This window comes from Phyllostomus discolor, chromosome 3 (genome assembly GCF_004126475.2).
Source record: "Phyllostomus discolor isolate MPI-MPIP mPhyDis1 chromosome 3, mPhyDis1.pri.v3, whole genome shotgun sequence".
Lineage (NCBI taxonomy): Eukaryota > Metazoa > Chordata > Mammalia > Chiroptera > Phyllostomidae > Phyllostomus > Phyllostomus discolor.
The window spans coordinates 80906934-80919112 of NC_040905.2; the positions used below are offsets into that span (position 1 = coordinate 80906934).

A 12179-nucleotide genomic window follows, 5' to 3' on the forward strand; every position below is an offset into this window, starting at 1 on the left:
GCAGTTCACTGAACCAATCTCCCATTTGGATCGTTCGGCTGTTATGTTTCCACCGTTGGCATAACAACACACAACTCCCTTGAACTACAGCTGTCTGCACTTGTCTCTGTTTCATTGGATGTATTCTTAGAAGTGGTTCAAAGAACATGTGGAGTTTGGAGGTTTTGATCTTGATTGCCACTTTGCCTTCCAGACATTTTACCTATTTTACCTTCCCACCATATAATACACACTTCTTACCGTGTCCTATATGGTCCTTTCCTGTTCTGGTCTTTGCTTAATTCCCAACTCCTTCTCGTACCCTTCTTCCCTGTGCTTCCAGCACTGCAGCCACATCGCCCTTTTTCTGCTCCTTTCCCTGGAGCGTGTCTAAGCTTGTTCTGTCTCAGGCTGGAGCGCCTGCTCTGCCTCTGGCTTCAGTGCCACCTCTGCCAGAGCGGTCTCCCTCCGAAACCCCTGTTCCTGTCCTTCCTATCAGCTCTCATGATCTGTCCTGTATTTATTTCTGTGTTTAGTTGTCTGCCATCCCTTTCTCCCTGAATGTCAGTTTTGTGGGACAGGAGACCTCATGTTTTATTTTCCGCCATGTCCCCAGCATGTAAGTTGGTGCCTCCCATGCAGTAGGTACTGGATAAATGTAGGCTGATTTTGTTGAATGAGAGAACTCACCTAGGGACATGCAGTGTAATGTGTATAGCACTGCTGTCCCTTAGAGTAAAACATGCTAAATGCTATAAGAAAGCTTCCAAGTGACAGAGGGAGACAGAGGTGTGGGAGCTGGCATCTGGCTACAGGCGTCATGATGAGCCTTGTGCGAGCTGAGCCTTGGGAGACTGGCCATGTTTTGTAGCTGATGGTGGTCGGAAGGACCTGCAGGGCAAAGGAAGGCGAGTGAGCAGAGGCCCAGAGGTGGGCCGGCAGGACTGAGACCACCTTAAATCCCATGCAGTCGGGAAGCATCACATATTCCTCATCAGAGTGACATGGTGAAGTGCGGACTGGACTGGAAAGTACTTTTTAAACTTAATTCTCAGCACAGGTGGTGATGTGCTGGTGATAGACCTGTGCTTTGGGAAGATGCACTACCAGCGCAACTGAGCGCAAGGAGCGGTAAACACAGGAGGCGGATGGAGCTGGAGTGGGACTGGAGCGAGGGGATGGGGTGCTGGGCATCACATTGCAGAGGTGGGGAAATAGGAGAACTTGGTGGCTGGGGGGAGGCAGGGTTCTGGGACAGGGTTGGGGAATGAGGCTCATGACACTGAGGTGTCAAATCTGAGTGGCCGATGGGAAGGTGAGATATGGAGCCCCAGAAGAGAGGCTGTTTGGGGTCAGGAAATGTATGAGTTTGGTATCAGCCTGTCCTTTGCTGTACAAAGAGCGTTTTCTTGATTAAACTAGCCCGTGTGACCTCCTTTGTCCCGAAGGGCCCCAAGATGGGGGACTTGGGCTCCCGTGGCCCCCTGCTCATCTGTAAGAGTAGCGCAGCTTAGTGGGGAGGGAATGCAGGGCTCTGACACCTCTCCAGGGGACGAGAGGTGGTTTGCTGGCAATGCCTGCTCCCCTGTCACAGGTAGAAGGAGATTGTTTGATGTCAGCCTGTCCTGATGTAAATTTGTTCCATTGTTGGGCTGAGGAGGATGGGGCAGAGGACAGGTGCTGACTGGTGGGTACAGGAGCAGGGGGGCACTGGGTGCCCACAGGTAAGACGAAGAAGGTGGGTGGCATGTTGCCCTTCTACAAATGGTCAGGACTGCTATGTGTTTTTCCTGGGGTTGGGCAGGGGGGTGGGTCAAAGAAAAACTTTACTCAAGACATGGTGTAATTTTTTCTTGCTCTTGAAATTTAAATTTTCTGGGAGTTGCGTTTTCAAATTCTAGTTTGAAAATAACTACGTGGGTAAAATGACAAAAATGACAAAGTCTGTGTCCTCTAAAGAGGGAAGGAGAGTAGAACTGCTTTGCTGGCCCTCTCTGGAAAGCTGTCTTTTCAAGAAACCACCTTCTGCTACCATTAAAGCAAAGGGTTTGACAGAATATAAATGAAAATGAGGACAGGAGAGCACAGATAAGGAGCCAGCAGTACTTGGTGGATGGGTGACCCTCCAGACCAAGAGAAGAACTAGTGATGACAGTGTGGCAGGGTGGTGATAGAATCCAGAGAGGTTAGACAGAAAAGTCATCAGATTTGGCAGTGGAGAGAGTGTGAGGAATTCAGCTTGGGAAATATCATATGTTGCATATTAACTGGAAATTCTAGAAATTTATGGAGACATTTACTCTGAATTGGAGAGTTTTTCTTGGCAAATTGAGACTTTAATTAGTTTAATATTTTATTACGAGGGATCATGTTCAATTTCACATGAAAGTTTGCGATGGAAGAATGCTATAAAATGTCAAGACTCTGTTTATACTCAGGTCCGGAGAAACTAGACCACATTTGTGCACCAGCACACATACTGCATCAGATGCTCGGTGTTTCTTTGCTTTGTAAATGCTGATTTAGTGTTTTCATTGGTGGTGTAAGTGTGAAGAGAGAGTTGAGCCTGCGTCAGACAAGGCAGACATAAAAGCCCGTTCTGAAGTCCTGAGCCCCGGCTCTCACCGCAGCTGCGAGTTCAAGCAGCCAGCTCAGTGACTTGGGCCCGCCTTCAGCCTCGCTGGGCTGCCTCGTCCTCCTTGCTGTGAAATGAGGTTAGATGATATCAGAGGTCTTGCCAATGCTGAAGTTAGGCGATTCTAAGAGAGAAAAGAGAAAGACACCCTTTATTTGTTTGTTCGTTGTGTCATACTTTGTAAAATGTATACCTAAAACACAGAAACACTTACTATATGGTAGAAAGGTCTGCCTTCCCGTGCACACTTCCTTTCTGTGCAGCCTGTTGGGGGAGGCCATGAGTGACAGCTGAAATGATGACAGACTTGAGAAGAACTGCACCCCAGACCTGCCCTTGACACCTTGACGCCAGCGCTGGACCCCAGCAGCTCTGTTCACACGGTTTAACTGACTGCTCTGCTGGGCCTTGAGGGGGAGGTTGCCAGGTGTCCTTTTTATTTTCCAGATGGTTCCACATGTGTGCTTTCTGTCCACTAAACCAAGGACATGTTCATGATATGAAGAGAAAAAAAGCCAACAGATTTAGAGACATACCTACATTCGTATCCTGGCATTGTACTGAACAGGTATATTAAATTTATGGTGCTCAGTTTGCTCACCTGTAACCAGAGGGCAATAGAGCCCAGCTCCTACAGTTTTGATGAGAACTGAGCAAGTAAGGGAAGCGCCATGCACACTGCCCGGGTTCCAGCAGGTGCTCAGCCAGTGGAACTTCCCCACCCTTGTCTAGGCATGAACAATGCACTTTTCTGCCAGTGTGAGTCCTCCTTGGGTGAGAGAGAGGGAAAGCCTGACCATCCGCCCTGTCTGTGATAATATCTGTAAAAGGCTTCGGAGCACCTTGCCAATCTCATGCAGTCCCCTGGAATGATTTCCCCTCAGCCTGTCTTCTTTCCCACTTCACCAATGAGTGCTCATTCCTTGAAGAAGAGGAAAGGGACAGAGAGAAGCTGAATCAGGAGGAGGCTCTTGTTGGACCATGGTTTTAAGGAGGTCTTTAAAGGAGTTAAGGTGGCTGAGAACGATGCAGAAGTGGAGGGTGCAGAGACAATGGATGGGGAATGGCGGGGAGTGGGGTTGAACAGAAAGAAAATACCACTACTCTTGGCAGCCACCAAGCCTTGCTCTAGGGACTACAGAGTATCATGGGAATGCCAAAGCACAAAGGTCAACATGTTTTGTAGATGTTTCCAGTTCTGTCTCTGAGGCTATAGAATCAGATGAAATAAACAAACGAAGGAATCTTTTTCATGCAGGCACATTTTATTATTCTTGAGCTGATTTTGTTGAATGCGTTGCCGATAAGGATGTGGGCGTCTGCAAAAAAAAATGTTTTTCTTGGGGTATGCAATAAGCAGTGGACGAAACTAGGCCAGAGAGAAAGTGTGCACTGTAGAGATTATTTTGGGAGGGGAGGGCCTAGGTCTTCTGGCTTCTCTTCCCAGCCTGGCCTCACTTTGCAGAGCCCTGCTGAATATGCTGCTTAACCTCTTCTGCTCTGTCAGTGTCTTTGGAAATTGGGATTACAACCCACTTTCATCGGGTGTGGAGACAGTGAAATGATTTAAGTGATAGCACCTTGCTCAGAGATGCCTAGATAACGTGGAGATAGCATGCTCAGGAAGAGGAGGATTTAGTTTTCTAAGAGCCACTGTCATGTGGTTGCAGATAGGTGGAAAGGAAATATCAGACTTCCCTAGTGAAGCTTTGAGTGCCTCCATCTGAGTCCATGCCAGTTGTACTCCCCGGAGCCACCCTGCTGCAGAAAAAGATGGAGAGCCACGTGTATCCCTGAACACAAGCTGCCTTAACAAAGCTGGATCTGGACAGATTCCTACATCAGTGGGCCACCAGGAGGGGCTTCTAGGCCTAGAATCCCTGCTGCCTCCTTTCCCCTCTCTGCCTCAGAGCACAGGGTGATGCCGCTGCCTTGTGCCACCATCCCAACTGTTGATCCTTGCAGCTCCTGAGAGGGTCCTAATTTGCAAGTCCCTGGGAAGCACAGAAGAACTGTATTCAGGACTTCTGGCCAAGATGGAGGCATAGGTAGACGCACTGTGCCTCCTTGCACAACCAAAACTAAGGGCAACAAAAATTTAGAAACAAAAAAACATCCAGAACAGAGAGAAATGAATTGAATGAAAGTCTGACAACCATTCATCCAGATCTGTAAGGAAGAGCGGAGTCGGAGGCCTATGGAGAGGGGTCGAGGGGTCCTGGCATGAAAAAGCAGTGGCTGGCAGACGCGGGGGCACAGGGCGCAGACGGCAGTTGGCGGACCCCAGAAGCGCAGGGGCAGCTGATGGACCCTGCGGCAGACCCTGGGTGTGGGAGGCAACGAGCAGACCCAGTGAGGGGCACAAGGCAGCTGGCTGTCTACGGTCACACATTCACGGGCAGATAAACTAGGCAAAAACGGGCAGCAACACAGACTGAGCAACCCAGGGACCCAGCGCCAGGAAACAAAGTCTAAAAGCACTGATTAAAAACACCTGTGGGGGTTGAGGCCAGGAGAATCAGCCTCACAGGAGAGCTCCTTGGGGAGACCCACAGAGTCCTAGAAAGTACACAAGCCCACCTGCCCGGGAGCCAGCACCAGAAGGGCCCAATCTGCTTGTGAGAAGCAGCAAAGGGTACTGAAGTCCTAGAGAGAGCAGAGCAGGTGCCATTGTTCCTTCTCAGATCCTGCCCCCCACCCCCACATACAATGTCACAACCCAGCTACTGAGGTGCCCCGCCCTGGTGAACACTTAAGGCCCCACCCCTCATATGCAACGGGCACGACCAGACCAAAGGGGGGGGGGGGCAGGGAAAGATGGCTCAAACAGAATTAAAAGCCCCTCGGCCAGTACTTTTAAGCAAATGAAACATTGCCAACCTATCAGATGCACATTTCAAAGCACTGGTGATCAGGATGCTCACAGAATTGGTTGATTTTGGTCACAAACTAGATGAACAAATGAAGGCTACAATAAGTGAAACGAAGAAAAATGCACACGGAACCAATAGTGATGGAAAGAAAACCGGGTTTCAAATCAATGGAATGGACCAGAAGGAAGAAAGGTACAACAAAACAGAAAAGAATGAAGAAACAAGAATTCAAAAAAATGAGGAGAAGCTTAGGAACCTCCAGGACATCTTTAAACATTCCAACATCTGAATTATAGGGGTACCAGAAGGAGAAGAGGAAAAACAACAAGTGGAAAAGTTATTTCAACAAATAATAAAGGAGAACTTCCCCAATCTGGCAAGGGAAATAGACTTACAGGAAGTCCAGGAAGCTCAGAGAGTACCAAAGAGTTTGGACCCAAGGAGGAACATGCCAAGGCACATCATAATTACATTAGCCAAGGTAAAAATGAAGGAGAGAATTCTAGAAGCAGCAAGAGATAAGGGGACAGTTATCTACAAAGGAGTTCCCATCAGAATGTCAGCTGATTTCTCAAAAGAGACCTTGCAGGCAAGAAGGGGCTAGAAAGAAGTATTCCAAGTCATGAAAGGCAAGGACAGACAACCAAGATTGCTCTATCCAGCAAAGCTTTCATTGAGCATGGAAGGGCAGATAAAGTGCTTCTCAGATAAGGCCAAGTTAAAGGAGTTCATCATCACCAAGCCCTCATTGTATGAAATGTTAAAGGGACTTATCTAAGAAAAAGAAGATAAAAAATATGAACAGTAAAAAACAGAAATCAAACTCACAGTTAGTAACAACCACACCTAAAACAAAAACAAACTAAGCAAACAACTAGAACAGGAACAGAACCATAGAAATGGAGATCACATGGACACATGGAGGGTTAGCAACAGTGAAGTGGGAGGAAGAGAGCGGGGGGAAAGGTGTAGAGAATACGTAGCATAGACAATAGTTAGAAAATAGACAGGGGGAGGGCAACAATAGTATGGGAAATGTAGAAGCTAAAGAACTTATGACACGTGGGCATGAACTAAAAGGGGGCAATGTGGGTGGGAGAGGGTGTGCAGGGTGGAGGGGAGTGAAGGGGTGGTAATGGGACAACTGTAATAGCATAATCAATAAAATATATGTAAAAAAATAAATTTAAAAAAAGAACTGTATTCATATCTACAAAGGCAATTGAAGAAAGTTAGATATTTTTTTACAGAAGGGTGTTCTGTGAGTTTTGACCGTGCCACATATCTTCCTGATCTTTAGCCCCGACTGTGGTTCTTCTTTCTTCCCAAATGAAGTAGGATGACCAGAATACATAACTACAACTATTGGGGTTTCTTAAGACAGTGAACTTTGAGTAAATCTAAGCATGTAAGACCTGGACAGGATGTCTTTAAGGAAATGGGTCCCCTGCCCATCCAGATGTGTTGCTTTTTACTCTCCTATTGTTGGAGAGCTCTCTGCAAAATCAGGAATTGGTCCTGCAGGGTGTGGAGGTGCCCAGCTGATACAGAGGGCTATAGTGCTTGCAGGCTTCTGTGCCCTTGCCTGGTGTCAGTAATGTGCTGATGCCTCCCTGACTGTGCCTGGAGCATGTGTGAGGGCACTGCCACTGTTGGCAGTTGTTTTTATGTGATGCCGTATGACTTCCTCCAGTCTTCGCTTCCCACAGCTTCACTGTGCTGCGCCTTCTTCTATCTGTAGTGAGTGGACAGAGTGATTTCCGAAGGCTCCTAGCCATGCAGCTACCACTTGGGCCACATTTTAAGGAAATGAGAGATGCCAGTCCCTCTGTTTAGATGTAGCATTTCTGCTTTTTACACTTTGTAATTTACCCTCAAAATTGCCACTGTGTCAGGGAACTGACTACTACTTGGGAACTACTTGTGATTTAGAAACCTGCTCTTCCAGCCCCAGCCCATGTGGCTCAGTTGAATGAGTGTCCTCCCACAAACCAAAAGGTTGTCGGTTTGATTCCAGGTCAGGACATATGCCAGGGTTTCAGGTTCGGTCCCCAGTCAGGGTACATATGAAAGGCAACCAACTGATGGTTTTCACATCAATGTTTTCCTCCCTCTCCTTCTTCCTCCCTTCCCCTCTCAAAAATCAAAAATAATAAAATTAAAAAACAAAAAGAAAAGAAACCTGCCCTCCCAGGAGGAGTATTCTCTTGGTATCTTCTTTGACCCTTAGTCCCTGATGAATACGTAGCATTAAGGGGCCAGCCAGAATTTGGGAAGATAACACAAAGAAATGCAAAAGGATGAATTCCAAACTTAGTCACATGACAATGTAGGCTAAGAAAAACAAGAAATGTATAATATGTGTATACATTGGTGTTGATTCTGTGTCTCTTTCAGCCTCCTCTCTGAAATACTTAGTGGAAGGTATTAATGCAGGTCAACAGCAAGGTTCGTTGCCATTTGAGTGCTCTCTGCATTTGCTTCACATGTTCTCTTTGCATTCTGATTGCAGTTCTCTGAGGTAGATGAGGTTATTCTCATTTACAGAGAATAAAATTGCTGGGAGATGTCAAGAAGTGTACAAGTCTACAAAACCAGGAAGCGGCGCCACTGGCTCGTCAGCCACACCTACTAGATCCTAGAGCACTTGACTGTTGCATTTCACTTGCTATCTGTTTTTTCTTTTTTTGCTGAGTACCTGTTAGATTCAAGACAAAGTGTTATTGCTTCAAGAGCATAAAAATAAAATCAAGAAACTTAGTTAGCAGGTAGTAGAATATAGGTAGATGAGTCACCAAAAATAATATAAGGACAACTGTGATTAGGTACCCAGAAAGTGTTACCAAGAAAACTCCAGTGATCGCCTGGGGATCCGCAGAAAGAGGCTTTGCAGAGGTGGTGCACTTGAAGTGTGCCAGGCAGAACTGGCAGAGTCTCTGTGGTGGGGATAAGAGGGGAAGGACTTGTGGGTGGTGCTGATGGTCAAAGCGCGAGTAAATAAACAAGCTTCTGAAGGACTGTTGGTGTATATGCACGTATTTGTGTATTCATATGTACACATTGTGTGTGTCTGGATATAGTCATGTGCACATTTTTAATAAAAACCTTATATTCTCTTCAGAAGCAAGAGACTAATGATTTTAAGTAGAACATTGCCCAAACTTTTCTTTAGTTTTCCGGAGAACGAGAACACCTCCAAGCAGTACTTAACTATGAATACATGTTCATGTTTATACTGGCCGGGTAGGAATGAGGTGTTTTTTGATTTTCTTTTTTCCAGGCATCTATGATTGGTGCTGCTCCCTTTTTTAAAGTATGCGCTCCTCTTTTCTAGCATGTTGAAACATTAGACTTCCTGTTTCTGCTTGACTTTGAAAATATCTCCTGTTCGCCTCTCACAGATAATCCCCGCGTTTCTGTGTAGCCGTAGTTTACAGGTAGCAAGTGCAGGCAGCAACCAGTCCATCCCCATTGGGATGTGGAGACCTCTCTGGATTCAAAATTAAAGGCTACCTAATGCATTCCACTACAGGTGACGAAACCCAGCTCCCAGAATAACAAGCAAGACAACTTTCAAAGTGACTGTTGTTGACCAGTGTCTCTGTGCATTTGTTTGGAAAGCTCATGGTAGATTTTTCAAAAGGACAGTATAGATTCTTTTGAATTATTCTCAAGGAGGACTGACTCTTCCTGAAGGTGATACAGATGCCAGATGCCATAGAGAACATACCAGCAAGGGTGGCTGTGCATTTTCTTCCCGTCTGTGTGACTCTGCCAAGACTCTGAAGCTGTCCTGATCGATACGGGGAGAAAATGCTGAAACTAGGTGAGTTAAAACTGCCCTCAGACTAACCTGGGTGTAAGGTCCATGTTGGAATCCGGTGGAATGTTCAGATGACTAAGTAACCTGGTGTTGCTGTCTACGAGGGAATGACTTCTGGTCGCAGCTTTAAAGTGGTTGTGTTAAACAAATCACGGCTTTTCTTTCACTGTGACTCTGGGTGTGGAGAACTGGCATTTTGCTGAGGGAGGCTTTCACCCACTACTGTGGGTGAAAAAATAGCATCTAAATTTGCATGTAGACAGTTTCATTTGGAGACAAATGAAGGCTTGAAGTGTTTCAGAAATGGGGCTCCGAAAAGATTGGATAGCTTTTTCACTTAAAGTTTCTTGTTTTCACAATTTCCATGAGCTTTATTGAGTCTAAGACATCTCTGATGCCCAGTGGTCTGGTAGTGGCAGCGACACCATGGGGCGGCCTGCGAACGCACAGGTGTTTATTTCTGTTCTCCCAGTGTGTAGGGGTCTGTCAGAACCTCCCTGCTGCCACTTCCTCTAACAGCCAATACGCAATTTTATCCCATAGGTAAGCCCTTTTGTACTTTCAAAATACACTTTAGGCTTATTTTCAGCTTATTTAATGCTTCTACAAGTAGATTTAATTTTATTTTTAAGGTAAATTGAAAAAGCTTTTGAAGGTTTAAATAAAGAGAGAATTTTCAGTAGTTCTTAAATTTATATTTATATTTACACATTTTTTTCAAGTTTATACATAAATTTTGTTGGAATTTATTTAGAATTTTTCTGCTCAGAGAACTTTGTGGAGCCCAACTTGAATGCTAGGGAGGAACTAAAAAATTGGAAGACATAGGTGGGTGCTAATATATGTAGTTTCTTGGCTCATTAATTGACAGCTTGGCAGCTAATGCGATTTCCTAGGGCCACGACTTCTTCTGTTACGTGGTATGTGGTCACTGGCACATCATTTATGTCACGTGTACATTTGCCTACCAGATGCCCAGAGCTGTGCATGTGATTCTCTGTCAGCTTTCTTTGTATATATGTATATAGGCATATTCTATCCAGTATATAGAAGTGGTCGCATGTCTGTGACTATATATCATGGCATATATAAAGTTGGTATCAGAGCCAGGTTTGGTTGGGAAGGTTTTATGGAAGAAGTGAGCTTTGGGTAGAGTTCCAAAGGGAGGGTAAGTAACATACTTTGGCAGAAAGAAGAACATATATAACTTTTCCAAGGCTGGAGTGATTAAGGCAAACACACTCATGAGTAGGCATGAAGCATTTAAAGCACATTATAAATTACTGGTTGAAAATAGCCAGGCTAAAGGTGAAGAGGCAAGGGGATGCATGTAGAAGGAAGAGGAGGGGTGTGCGGGAGCTCCTCTATTCTGGGTCGCTGGCAAACTTCACCCTTGGACAGCAGCACCCTGACCATCTAGTGGAACTGGCCCAAATGCATGTGGGAGCATCACCCACCTCCTCTCACTTCAGGTTGAATTAATAGTGTGTTTTCTTGGTGGTAGGGGAGCTTAGATGAAGAATTAGAAAAAGGAAACGGATGTGACTATGTTCTCCAAAGTGACATTAATTTTGCCTTAGGGGAAAAGTAGGGGTGAATACAATATATATTTAAATATATATTGTAGAGTAATATGTTTATCAAATATAATGAATTCCCCATAGAAACATATTTATCAAATATTAAGAATTTCCTATAGACAACCTGTGGAGGCTGTGGTACTGCTGAGAGTACAGGGTGTCTGTGGCCTTTCGGCACAGGGCATGGAGCCCGCCAGAAGTTCTGCAGCAGAACAAAAGCATATCACATCTGATCCTGGGATGGCTTGTTGTTTCATGTGGTTATGGAGTTCCTACTGGTACAGTGGTGAAGGAGAGCCCTTGACCATAGATTTCACAGCCCACAGACCTCACAGCTGGAAGAAACTATAAAGAGCTATGCTTGCTCTCCCTTCTAGCCACCCATGCATACATCCATTCACCAAAACTTAACTGAGTTCCTGTCCTCTTCCCAGTACCAGGGAAACACCAGCGAACAAAGCAGATAGAAGTTCCTGCCCTTGGAGAGTCAACCTTCTAGAATAAGAAAAACAAATAAGTAAAACATTCAGACATAGAGAAGGGAAACTAGATGAATGGAAAACAAAGCTAAGTATTTATAGTAGGTACAGCTTTTAAAACAAGGTAATAAGCCTTTTCCTATGGCATACTTTTCTAGCTACCTCAGGCCCTTGGCACCTATATCCTTGATTGTTTTTTTTTTATCCATTCTGGATTAAAAAATAAATAAATATGAAAAGCAATATGCAGTGATACTCTGTACTTGTCGGCTTCAGAACTCGTCAAACCTGGTACTTGTCGCATTTTGATGAGAAAAAATGTATCAGCACTGGGCGTTTGCTTGCCACTCATTGCACTTGCTAGAACTTGTATGAGTCATGACCCCTCCCCACAAGAGGAAATGCTTTCTCAATCGTCGCTTGCTTGCCACTCATCAGAATGGATTAATGATAAGTACTGAGGTACCACTGCACGTATAGGGATAGATTGATTGATTGATTGATTGGTATAGATAGAGTACATGGGTTACTACTAAGTGATATGGAGGGGAATTTTTTTTTTTAAGTTGAAACCGGGGATGAGGATTGTTGTGAGTTTGTGTAGTCAGGGAGGATTTGCAACTGTGTGTCCTCACTGAGGATGTGATATTAGATTCATATGAAAGATACAAAGAAGCCAGACCTGTGACTACCCTGGGGAAGAACAGTCTGGGCAGAAGGTGAACAGATGCAGAGACCCTGAGGTGGGAATGGGCGTGGTATCCCAGAAAAGGCCAGGGGGCTGATAACGGTTGGGGAGAGGAGCCAGAC

General features: G+C 45.3%; 1 protein-coding gene across 2 annotated transcripts in view; it reads left to right on the forward strand.

Moving 5' to 3' along the window:
* Window positions 1–12179, forward strand: part of TNFAIP8 (TNF alpha induced protein 8) — a 115469-nt gene that overhangs the window by 47078 nt on the left and 56212 nt on the right. Inside the window, exon 1 of one of the 2 annotated variants that reach the window (XM_036020686.1) lies at window positions 8611–9313. The exons of the other annotated variant lie outside the window; for it this stretch is intronic. Coding sequence (XP_035876579.1) covers window positions 9301–9313 — 13 coding nt within the window. The 5' untranslated portion in view covers window positions 8611–9300. Of the gene's footprint in view, window positions 1–8610; window positions 9314–12179 lie in introns of those variants that run through there. 2 annotated transcript variants of the gene reach the window in all.